Source organism: Eufriesea mexicana, unplaced genomic scaffold, assembly GCF_001483705.2.
Source record: "Eufriesea mexicana isolate 0111107269 unplaced genomic scaffold, ASM148370v2 scaffold2901, whole genome shotgun sequence".
NCBI lineage: Eukaryota > Metazoa > Arthropoda > Insecta > Hymenoptera > Apidae > Eufriesea > Eufriesea mexicana.
This window is the reverse complement of record NW_016910939.1, coordinates 18484-33196: the sequence shown is the minus strand read 5'-3', so window position 1 is coordinate 33196 and position 14713 is coordinate 18484. Positions and strand designations below refer to the sequence as shown.

Sequence of the window (14713 nt, the reverse complement as noted above, 5' to 3'; positions counted from 1 at the left end):
AACCAAGAAACCAAGATGGAAAGCGGCAATTTTGACATATATAGTACCAAAGAAAACTACGGATAAATCTGGATGAAATATCGAGTACCAAGACAGTAAAGAATACGGCGAATAAAATTTATATGTTTTTAAAGAGGAAAAAATGATTAATGAAATAATTCCGACCAGTACGTGTACCATGCCCTACGGCAAATTCGACCGGAAAGAGTTAACATAGTTAAAATAGGTAGTAATCGATGAGCAACTTTTACTAAGAATATACTTTCGAATCAAGCTTATTGAAGAACAAGAAGAATTTATAGAAGTGAATGAAGAAGTAAAAATTTCGATGATCGAAATTAACGCTAAACCCACCACGACCAGTCAAATGACCAATAGGTGGAGAAATGAAAGAGCTTGAAAGGAAATGGAAGAGAAGAAGAAACAGAAAAATTGATATACGTATATTCAGGGAAATATCGAGAAGTCGAGTAATCGATGACATTAAATGCAGAATTTTCGATAAAAAATTGGAGAATCGTCGTTCATACTGTGGTAGGTTTAGTGTTAACAACTGTCACACGATCAGGGGGCAAGAATAACATTTGGTTCTTAGGATATAACGAGGAATTGTCAAAGAATGCGATCAGAAAAGAAGAAAACTCGCTATTTATTTGCGACTGTTGAGATTTTGAAAAAATGATTGAAACGAGCGATGAGATGAATTCGAAAAATTCGTAGAACCGGTGATCGGTGATCACTGTGGCAATGCTAACCACTTGCGCTGGCAACGAATCTGCGAACGCGTGTGCCAAAACGCCATGCTAACACGCTGGCGTGACTTGAAACGAGAAGGCTGGGCAAAGTCTTACGCAAAGAATTTTATACAAATGCGAAAAGCTTTGTTTATTAAGTAATTTTGTACAGCGTGGTATATGTAGTTCCGCAAGGGATTCTTGGAAGTTCTACGTGGTTCCACTGCGTGTATTTTGCATGCACTCTGTGGATTATTCTTTTGCCTTTGCGGATGGCTCCTTCGTAGCCCTTAGCCTCCCCGAGAAATTAATGAAATAAAATAAATTTATTAATCGATTTGCCTGCGTCGTGATAAAATGTATTGCAGCTATATCGATGACTATACGCGTCGCGGTGTAATCCGTCGACGTGACACACACGTCATTCTTTATTTCGGCAACAACCTACCGACGTATCCGACACGTGGTTGGCGAATTTGGTAGCAGAAGATCTGGACGTGCATGGCACGTGTTTCCAACGCAAGTGGTTAACAATGCAATATACTTAACGAGCCGTCCGAATGTATCGTATCTAAAGATGAAACAGTGGTTGGAAAACACCGTACAGGGAGCAAACCTGCCCCGGAGTGTTTATTTTCAGTCTATAACCACGAGAAACCACGAGACTGAGCCGTGATCCTTGAATTAACAATGGCACACTTGCGATCTCTCATCGTCGATTAAGTACTAAACCATAACCTCTCGACGTGGAGTCGATCAATTATAAAAGGTGAATGATAATGGACTGGTTCATAATCATATTATCGACAAAGTGCATTTATTTTCATTAATGATGAATGTTATTCTCAAAATAGTGTCAAGGAACATGTTGCGTGGACAGAGGAGAAAAAGGAGATGGATGCGTAGGATGGGCACCAATTAGTTAGTTACCTAACCTTACTAGTTAGTAACCGTTGTCCATTCTCGCGATTGCTTGGCCCTTCGAACAGCCAACTGGCCATCGAAGAGGCTGCGAATCTCGGCAATAGCGAATTACACGGGATATTGTACGTTTAAGTAATATCATGCCTCCTAAATGGCACGCTGTCACTTCCTCTGGTTATATCTTCCTTTGTTTGGCCGCCTGTTCGTCTGAGTCGAAACCGCGAGCAAATTCTCTTCGAACGTGTCTACCGTGAAGTCCTGTTCTTTCAACAGCTTTGGCAGTATCCTCCTCAATTGGCTATTCTGTCTCATTGCACCAGCACGGTTTTTACTCACGACGCCGTGTCTTATGTGCGACTTCTTCTTCTGCGTTTGCAACTGCTGTAAGGTCACGCGTGGAGGAGGTGGCGGAGGCATTTTCGGTGGAGGTAACATGGTCGGAGGAGGTCTTGGTGGCGGGAAACCAAGGAAGGGGAAGCCTGGCCTAGGTGGCGGCGGACGCATGGACGGTGCCGGTGGTGGTCCGTACCTAAACGGCCGCGGCCCGTACATAGGCGGAGGACCTGGTAGCGGTGGCACGGGTGGCATGCCTGGTGGAGGTGGCATAGGACGGAAGCCTGGCGGTGGCCCGCCAAAACCGAAATGTCCCGGCGAGAATGGACCGTCTTTCGCGAAACCGCGCCTGGCCGACACGAGGCCTGGTGGACCCATCGTGTACAAGCCGAATCTGCCTCCGCTTGCTGGGTGGCTGAACAATTTCCTCTTACTCAAAGACTCGTAGCTCGATGACGAGCTCGATTCCATGCTGATCTTACTCGTGTCGATTTTCTCGCGTGGCGTTTTCTGTAACGCGTTTAAATAGATTTTACGCTCGATCGAATAGCCACGAGCCTCCTCGAATGCTGAAACAAACACGTAAAGCACGCTTATGTAGCAGATAGATCGTGTGTCGGAAAGGATTCCGAAGATTCTTCTGGATCGAGCGAAACGTGAGATAAATGTCTGCGAGAAATGCGCAGTTGTGGGACTCGCGCGATTCGTGAGTACCTCTGTTATGCTGGGTCCACATTGCTCATCGACAGTTCCACAGTGTGATTGTTTCTGTCAACAGTGAACGCTATTCGTTCGAAAAATGGAACGTAGTGGATCTGTCCGCAAACTCTGATCGTACTGTGCGTGCCTCGCAAGAAGTCGCGTGGAAGAAGTGCAGGTCTAATTGATCGCCCCATTTGGGTCTATCACTTGCAAAATTGATTAATTCCGTGAAATGACAAATAAAAGTTTCCAAAAATTTAGAAAGTAGAGTTAAGCACTTTGGCACGTGAATGACTCATTTAACCTATAACTAATTTTCTATATATCACTTTTTATTCAGAGATTTATTCTATTTCAAGTTGTTATCTTCTTACAGCGGAAAAGTCTTCGAATCCAAAGAATCAACGTGTATTTTTGGTTTTATAAGAGCTATTGTCCACAGTAGTCATATATACCAGTCGTACTGTGCGAGAAAGACTATCAGTGATAGATGAGTAGATGGCGCGTCCGAGTTAGACTTCTTGCGGGGTGCGCACAGTATATGGACGTATTCGTAGCACGATCTCATTGGATCTCATTGATCACTTCGATTTAGAATATCTGCTTCTATTAATCAGCGAACAGATCTGTAATTGTTTACGAGTTATTCACCAGTTCTGATATATGTTGCTTTTCCTATTTGCATACTGCTCGTAAATAAGTTTACCCACTGTGCACACATTGTAGCGTTGTACGAATAGTGTATACTCAATTGCAAGCTGTTCGCGAACAATTGTAACCAATGTGGATCCAGCATGTTTGGAACTAATTAAGATCTGTTACAGTGAAACGTCAATTATCCGAACACCGATTATGCGAATTTTGATTTTACAAATAACCGATTATCCGAATACAGAAAGTGCGTATTGCGTTACAGCGAATAAAACGTGACGAAAAAATAAATGCCATATAAATGTCTATATTTAATTCGTATGTAATTTATTTTATTAATTAGCTTAAAATTACTTATTAAACATTGGCTTAAAAAATATTTATAGTTGAAAAATTTTCAACTCCTTGTTGATTTACGATATAATTCAAAATTTGCTTCTTTCAGACTGATTAATCGAAAAATCTGAACAGATTTGTCTTGCAATTAATTCGGATAAACGAAGTTGTATTGCATAACCGCTGTTAATATCTTAATTTATTTAACGAGCTTATATACGGGTTAAATTCATTAAAAAAAAAAAAAATTATAGTAGTCTATAGTAAGTGGATTAGACTATAACCCTGCTTTTATTAAAGATAGAAAAAATCAAGCTTCTCTCAATTTTTATTTAATAATAATCATAATTCTGTTATGATTATAGAAATGTATTCGTACAGTTGCCAAATGCAATGATACTTATTTTTTTAATGAACCTATACGGATTTTCTGTTTAAATAAATAAAGAAAGTTATGCAAAGCTGATTGTCTAAAACGAATATATGATTGATTCAAGCAACGTAATGTAAATTATCGTAAATTAATCATAAATTATTAGACATCGTATACTCTTCGTATTACATTTGCATATTCCTCTCGTTTTTGCAAACTCCTGAGTTCTATGCAATACAAATATATTTATAGATATTCATAATTTTTTTTCTTTTCGAAACAAGACGTTTCGAGAAACTTTTGATTACGTGAATGTATTAGACTGCTGGCCGAAAGAAAGGAAGAAATCTCAGAGTGCAGAATCCAATACTAAGGGAAATGACTATAACTATTTAACGTCAAATAGCGAAATAGACAAAAATTGTTGATTAATTTTAATACAAATTTTATAAAATAAAATAAATTTAAAATAAAAATTTATACTAATTTTTAATTTTAGCATGGTTCGATAGGTCCCATTTATTATCACTTTACTACTACTAAATTCTGTTTTACTCCTTTGCGAAGAGCGATTTTCAAATTGGAAAATGGATAAATGTAAAATAGGTTTTTGATAAAAATTCATCGATTACTGAGATATTAAAAAAATATTTTACTTAACGAAAAATTTTTACTCGTTCCTAAAATAGCATTTTGAAAATGATTTTTTGGATTCGAGCTTTATCCTTCAAACTTGACATTATAACTTTCATTTCTTGTACTTAATTTGACAGCAACTAAAAATATGTATGTATATGTTCTGTCTTTGTCTACTGTGCAAATATACGAAATTTTGCTCGAATTAGACCCCCTTGTTAAAAAAGCACGAAACTGAGATCTATGTATTCTTATTATTGCAGCTGAAGAGATTATATTTCGATATTTTTGAAAATTGTTTACGTTCATTGCGATAACCACCAAATAATTGGCAATGCTGCTTTCAATCATCTTAATCGAGAGTTATTTTTATTTTTTCGAATTTTTGAATTTTTGACATTCAATTTTGTTTCTTAGGGTATATAAATTTTGATGTCCAATCGAATTTTATTGATCCAATTGTAAGTATATTTATCAATATTATATGATAGCGTGTTAATTTCCATATTTATTTATATTGCACTTTATTTATGAGTTAATTAATGTAATTAAGCAAGAAATTTTACAAAATTTGAAATATCTCCTAAAATATTAATTTCTTCGTTATTCTCTGACACCTTTTTATTATATATATATATATATATATATATATATATATATATATATATATATATATATATATATATATATATATATATATATATATATATATATATATATATATATATATATATATATATATATATATATATATATATATATATATATATATATATATATATATATATATATATATATATATATATATATATATATATATATATATATATATATATATATATATATATATATATATATATATATATATATATATATATATATATATATATATATATATATATATATATATATATATATATATATATATATATATATATATATATATATATATATATATATATATATATATATATATATATATATATATATATATATATATATATATATATATATATATATATATATATATATATATATATATATATATATATATATATATATATATATATATATATATATATATATATATATATATATATATATATATATATATATATATATATATATATATATATATATATATATATATATATATATATATATATATATATATATATATATATATATATATATATATATATATATATATATATATATATATATATATATATATATATATATATATATATATATATATATATATATATATATATATATATATATATATATATATATATATATATATATATATATATATATATATATATATATATATATATATATATATATATATATATATATATATATATATATATATATATATATATATATATATATATATATATATATATATATATATATATATATATATATATATATATATATATATATATATATATATATATATATATATATATATATATATATATATATATATATATATATATATATATATATATATATATATATATATATATATATATATATATATATATATATATATATATATATATATATATATATATATATATATATATATATATATATATATATATATATATATATATATATATATATATATATATATATATATATATATATATATATATATATATATATATATATATATATATATATATATATATATATATATATATATATATATATATATATATATATATATATATATATATATATATATATATATATATATATATATATATATATATATATATATATATATATATATATATATATATATATATATATATATATATATATATATATATATATATATATATATATATATATATATATATATATATATATATATATATATATATATATATATATATATATATATATATATATATATATATATATATATATATATATATATATATATATATATATATATATATATATATATATATATATATATATATATATATATATATATATATATATATATATATATATATATATATATATATATATATATATATATATATATATATATATATATATATATATATATATATATATATATATATATATATATATATATATATATATATATATATATATATATATATATATATATATATATATATATATATATATATATATATATATATATATATATATATATATATATATATATATATATATATATATATATATATATATATATATATATATATATATATATATATATATATATATATATATATATATATATATATATATATATATATATATATATATATATATATATATATATATATATATATATATATATATATATATATATATATATATATATATATATATATATATATATATATATATATATATATATATATATATATATATATATATATATATATATATATATATATATATATATATATATATATATATATATATATATATATATATATATATATATATATATATATATATATATATATATATATATATATATATATATATATATATATATATATATATATATATATATATATATATATATATATATATATATATATATATATATATATATATATATATATATATATATATATATATATATATATATATATATATATATATATATATATATATATATATATATATATATATATATATATATATATATATATATATATATATATATATATATATATATATATATATATATATATATATATATATATATATATATATATATATATATATATATATATATATATATATATATATATATATATATATATATATATATATATATATATATATATATATATATATATATATATATATATATATATATATATATATATATATATATATATATATATATATATATATATATATATATATATATATATATATATATATATATATATATATATATATATATATATATATATATATATATATATATATATATATATATATATATATATATATATATATATATATATATATATATATATATATATATATATATATATATATATATATATATATATATATATATATATATATATATATATATATATATATATATATATATATATATATATATATATATATATATATATATATATATATATATATATATATATATATATATATATATATATATATATATATATATATATATATATATATATATATATATATATATATATATATATATATATATATATATATATATATATATATATATATATATATATATATATATATATATATATATATATATATATATATATATATATATATATATATATATATATATATATATATATATATATATATATATATATATATATATATATATATATATATATATATATATATATATATATATATATATATATATATATATATATATATATATATATATATATATATATATATATATATATATATATATATATATATATATATATATATATATATATATATATATATATATATATATATATATATATATATATATATATATATATATATATATATATATATATATATATATATATATATATATATATATATATATATATATATATATATATATATATATATATATATATATATATATATATATATAAAATACAATAAAATTTTTATTTTATCATAAAAAATCATATCGTTTCAAAAAATCATAAGGTTCTATTTAAAAAAACAAGTACACTTATACTTTACAATTGCACTCCTGGAAAAAATCGCACTACAGGATAAATCATAATGGACAATGCAAAATTGATTTTACATTTGTTTTCTATCTCCAATAGAAACAGAATTATAATCTTTGATTCACGATATTTAGTATGAAAAGCGTTTAGCTAACTTTACTGATTCTTTGATATAGGAAGAGAAGATAATACGACTATTTTTATCAGCAATATAAAAATAAAATATGAATATGCCGGTGCATTGTATCTATTTTGAATTGAAATACGAATTTTTACTTATCAGGTTTTTAAGGATAATAAAATTATTATGCTCAACTTTTAAGCATAATAAAATTTGAATCATTGCATCACTGTTCTTAGAATGACGCTAAACTAAAAAATTTTTAAGCCTTATGTCAATAATCAAAATTGTCAATGTTGCACTATGTCTAGGTTACATTTATGATGAGTTACTATTACAATTATACTTAGATCATAAAAGACCATGTAAGAATTTATACAAAATGTAAACAATGCATAATATAAAAATTATCATTGTCTAAGCATCATTTTTATTTCAATAATGATTATTTTATAATAATTATATGCCTTACTGTATATTCTTTCATTATTTCTGTATTAAAATATCATTCGTCTACGAAAATATATTATCATTTAATTTCTTTATTTACCTTTAATTGTACTTTCATTTATGTATTATATATCCCTATTTATTTTATAAGAATACCTACTTATTAAACAAGCATTATACATCATCCAATTTTTGTACATCTCTGCTAGAAAAATTCTAAACTTGAAGCAGATTGGTAAAAAACATATGAAATGAAAACGATCTGCTTGGATATCAAAATATGTGTATTTAATTCAGAAAATATAAAATCTTAAGTGAAAATGTGCAAATGCATACGAGGTTATTGACACAAGGGTTAAAGCATAGAATGGAATGACTAAATTACTAAATAATAGAGTTAGAAAGATAAGAAAAGAATTATAAAAGGTGAAACTTCCTGAACATACGTATCAACATAATTACTTTCTATTTACATTCAACAACTTTCTACCAAAACAAAACTCTCGTGATCTATAACTTACCTTTCAAACAAAATTCTGGTTCCCAACCTAATTGCTGTACGAGGTACCTGTAATAACAAAATACACAAATTTATATATGTTGTTAATAATTCGATTTAATAAATTCAGTTGCAAATTAATAACCTATTGGTTACGTAATAATCGCTACATATGTTACCTTAGAACGTCACCTACGTGTAGAATGATTTTAAATCATTTTTAATACAGTATTATAATATGGTAAGTCGATCTTATTTGATTTTATCCGATATCAACACTTGGAATGAATTAAAATAATTTAATATTTCGCCCAGTCGGAATGTACTAACCTACAAATTAGGTATCCCGAACGATTGACACCATGAGTGCAGTGAACTCCTATGATGTCATCTGAAACAAAAGAAAAATGTAATCTTCAGTTTACAATGAAATATACATTAATAGGTATCGAATATCAATATCGATAATATCGATCATAGTGAATAAAAATATTTGATAATTTTGAAATAACGTATGAAAACGTGTTTTTAAGATATTTGCATTATAACTTCATAAATCACAGGACATTTAAATCAAATTAGGATATAGACGATTCAATATTACGAAATATTTATCACTTAAATTATTATTTCAATTATTTACCATTTAAATATTTATTTGTTATTTATGTTAGTAATATATTACGTAAATTATATGTCACAAAATTTTTATAAATACTTAATGCAATTGTTATATACTATATTATAGTATGTTATTAATATATTATAGTTTTGTATATAGTATACAATATAATATGCAAAATATAATAATGTACAATATACAGTATACAATAATATACAATAATATACAATATTATAATATATATATTATACATATTATAGTATATAATATATTATATTATTGTTATTAATACATTACTATGTTAGTAATATATTACGTAAATTATATGTCATGAAATTTTTATAAATACTTAATGCAATTGTTATGCATTGTATCTTTCTTCTTGTCAATGTATTGACTGAACCTGTAGTGAAACATTTTCTATTCACTTTTTTAATACTTCAGACGTAATTTGTTTTTAACCTACTTTTAATTTTTCCCTTAAATTAAATTTCATTTAATTCGTCCCATAATTTCTTCGTAGAGTTCTAGTGATTTCAATGGTCACATCATAATTTGTAATTTATTTTTAATTTTTTGTTATTCTATTTTTAAACTTTTTGTACATGTAACTATATATATGTGGAACAAATATTTGAAATTTGAGATAATTGACTCGAATAAACATAAAATTTCGTCCCATTAATTTTAATTATTGTTTAGTACTTTTTAATTTGTATTTTTTAATATTTATTAAATTCGTAGTAATTTATCAGAATGATTTGATAAATGTCCTTAACTCATTACCGACTGACCCCATGTGTTGAATAAAAACAATACACTCGTGTATTAATTCTCAGTTCGTCTTTTTTCAAATGTAACTATGTTATTTGTTATCAAATTTAAAATTTTAACTTATTACTCTCTAACATCTTTTTATTAATTATTGACATTGTAATTTTTATGTGTTTTTACTTATTACAGCTATTTGTATTTAATACGTTTAATTTTTTATTTTATTTTATTATTTTATTATTTTTATTTTATTATGCTTTTACTTTTAATATACAAAATACATATGTTTTATACCGTAATTTAATTTGACAAAGAATATATCAATTATAAACACGTTACCCATAAGAAAAATACGAAAAGAGAGACAAACCTCGAATAGAATTTCACAGTAGGTATATTTTTAACTATGAATCGATCAGGATAAAAAACAATTGCAATTTAGATTAAAAAAAGTTAAGTGCAATTTTTACACACACCTAACTCGCACCATTTAACAAAAACTATAAAGATTAATGATCGATATTAAATTTATAATAATGTAATAATAGTTGTTAATTTATTCCTTTATTTATTTATTCACAATACACGAAATATTGAAGTAAAATTGTGTTGTGGGTTATTTTTACACGATACTCTTTTATTGTAAATTTAGAAAAGTATTTAATGACAAAATATTTAAATAAATATTTAAAGAAAGAATATTCGGGAACAAAAGATTCACAATAATACTATTTATTTTATCGAAAATAATATTCTTCATATTTATATACATTTTGGGTACCAAGATCATAGCTTTTAAAAAGTTCAACAAATATTGTTTCAACGTTATTTAGAAATAACGAGAAACTGTTTAAAAAATACAAAAACAGGTAGCTCTCCTATAACACGGTAGATAGGTTCTCATAAAATGTCGTGTAGTGTGAAACCGTGTTGTATGAAACCCAGACGCAGTACAAAAAGGGGGGTTACGTTCCGAAAATTTACTAAAAACAATTTTTTTTTTAATTCTACATAAACAACTTCATTTTTATTAAAAATATAAATGTATGTACAACACAAAACAAAAAAAAAACAAAAATAATATTTTAATTGTTAATTCTACATAAACAACTTCATTTTTATTAAAAATATAAATGTATGTACAACACAAAACAAAAGAAAAAAAACAAAAATATTTTAATTTAATGCAACTTTAATTTAATAAATTTCTTCGTCATCACTGCTCATGTAGAAGTACAGTGTTGTACAAAGGTTTTTGTAATTTTCTTATTGTATTAGAGCGAAACAGTGTTATAGGATGCCGTGTTGTAGGAGGGCTACCTGTACTCTTCTTTTTGATACACTTTACCTTAAACAAGTGATATTAGTTATTAACATTATCACTACCAATCTGTAAGGTGCATAAAATCCTTATATAATTTTATTTCTCATTATTATTTTTATTTTCATTCCTATCTTTCTTTTCCCTAGATCTTAATAACGATTACAATATTAAGATGCAAATAATTAAGTACACTTCTTCCTATCTCGATAAAAGTAACTGCAATTTTACCAAAAAATAGCCTCGTATATTCTCATTTGTATAAAAACAAATGGAGCAATTCCTAATTCGAGTATCGACGCGACGAAAAATTGGAAAATACCAAAAATCACGCACACCGATCATCCGCAACAGCTGCGGTCACACCGGAACCGAGCAAGAACGATAAATTCAACGAAGAATCTCGAAATCGATCATCTGGAAAGTTGAACATAATAACTAGCGACACGCGGTGAGAGGTGTTAGCCGCGAGAGATACTTTCGGGTTGGTTGTTGGACGCAGGATGGTGGAAGCAAAAGGAAAGGTACCAAAAAAGACGTAGCCGTGTGAAGCAAGCCGAACAAGAGGAGAAGCATACGTAAGGCGAGACGTACGATTGCACGGGTCATCAATTTAGCCCAGAGCACGGGGTCGGCACCTCTTCGTGGCCCAGCAAGGGGCTGATTATAATATTACCGCAAATTACCGGTAAAATCTGCGACGAATTCACGACGATTCGTGACTTGACCCCCGGTAAGGGCGAACCCTAATGAGAGTAGCCGCGTAATAACGATCGCCACAGCCCTATCGCCTCTTTTCTCCTTCAATTTCATTCCCCGTATTTCCCTTTTCCGCGCGAGCTGCGGATAAGTGGCGAGCACTTTCGAGCCACTTCGTACCTCTTTACCTCGGGTTACACCGGGAATTAAGTGGCCATCGGGGATCATGCGATACGTTGTTTCACCTTCGCGAGCTTCTTAAAAGGATCGTTCGCAGAAACGCGATGGGATTCGCAAGCAGAAGCGAGGCTTTCATATTTCGGTGCTAGTATGCGATGCACGCGAAAATTATACCCCTAACGAGAGATGCAAAAATTCCGATCTTTCGAGCATCTCGCTGCAACGTTTTCGCAATTGGAAACCATCGCGGAAACGTAGGCACTCTAATGCCCGCTCTCGCGTCTCTGGGCCCGCGGTAATGCCCCGCCTCAGAGTTGGTGCTCTGCCACTATAATAATCGGTGCTTCGCAGTTCGCATTCTGGGACTACAGTGTTGCTTTTGCGTCTGCATGTCTACAGACTTGGGACTATAGTGTTGCCTGTTATTCACTCTGTATTCTGGAACCATGATCCAGATCCGGAATAATTGAACAAGAAATGGAATAAAATTTTAAAAATAAATTAATACAGGTAATTATTTCCAAATTACATAGTATCATAAATGGTTGATGTATTAATATAATAGATCATATCAAGAATTATTTAATTCACTCACATATTACTATAATAATTAATACAACTATCTCGTAAAAAGAAACTAAGAAATATATGTACATATCAAATTGGAATATTAATATAATACATTGTATCAATTATTAATATAATACATTGTATGAATAAGTAATAATACAATTTACTTATTACTGTAATATTAATATACATAATATATATATATATACACACACACACATATATTATAGTACAGAGATAAATAATTAACCCTTTGCACTCGACACTTATTTCGTTACAGAAAAATATTATAGTAATTCGAAGACTTTCTGCCATAAAGTCAGCGATATTTTTAAAACGGTAAATCCTATGCAAATTAAGACGTGGAATTATTTTATTTCCATATTCCACGCATCGTTGGGTAATTTAAAATTTAATATATTAACTAACATCGATCTTTAGAGTCTGATTAAATGGCGACTGAGGATCGCCTCTCAACTGCAAAGGGTTAATCAACCGTCACGCGACTTAATTAATCATCCACGACCAGCAAAAAGTCAACTATCGATAAAAGAAAATATCCCCCGAGAGGACATAAAGAAATACGTGACAGTAACCAAGAAATACGCTAAAATATTCAATTGGAAAGAACGCGGATACACAAATGCAGAAGTAACTCAAGGTTGCCCGTTTTGCACGTGCAGAACGAGCAAGGTAGACTTATTCCACATTCCTATCTATCACAGGGTCATCTCGTTTTTGCATACGAAGAAGCATATATCTCGCAGAAGACAGGAATATTCTCGGAACACGTCGGCATCTAATGTGAATCTAGAGCGGGTACCCCCGCAGAGCTCCGACATACTAAGTCTGGTAAATAACCCGATCTTCACAGAGATTGCCAAAGACCTACGACCTTTCTGATGCGCTGTATCGATTTTCACACACGATTAAATATCGAGCAATACATCTTTTCCTTTGGTCATATCAAAGCTACGGCATGTAATTAATATCCCTTTCGTGCCAGGGTATTCCAGCC

The 14713-nt window shown here is 26.3% G+C and overlaps 1 protein-coding gene across 1 annotated transcript in view; it reads right to left on the bottom strand.

Annotated features, from left to right (window-relative positions):
- Positions 1–387: 387 nt before the first annotated feature.
- LOC108550579 (WW domain-binding protein 11) overlaps positions 388–14713 on the bottom strand; it is a 31647-nt gene continuing 17321 nt past the window's right edge. The window contains exons 2-4 of the mRNA XM_017904334.1: positions 9860–9920; positions 9552–9598; positions 388–2560 (exon numbers count right to left, since the gene is read on the bottom strand). Of these exons, the coding sequence (XP_017759823.1) occupies positions 1821–2560; positions 9552–9598; positions 9860–9920 (848 nt within the window). The 3' untranslated portion in view covers positions 388–1820. The remainder of the gene's footprint in view (positions 2561–9551; positions 9599–9859; positions 9921–14713) is intronic.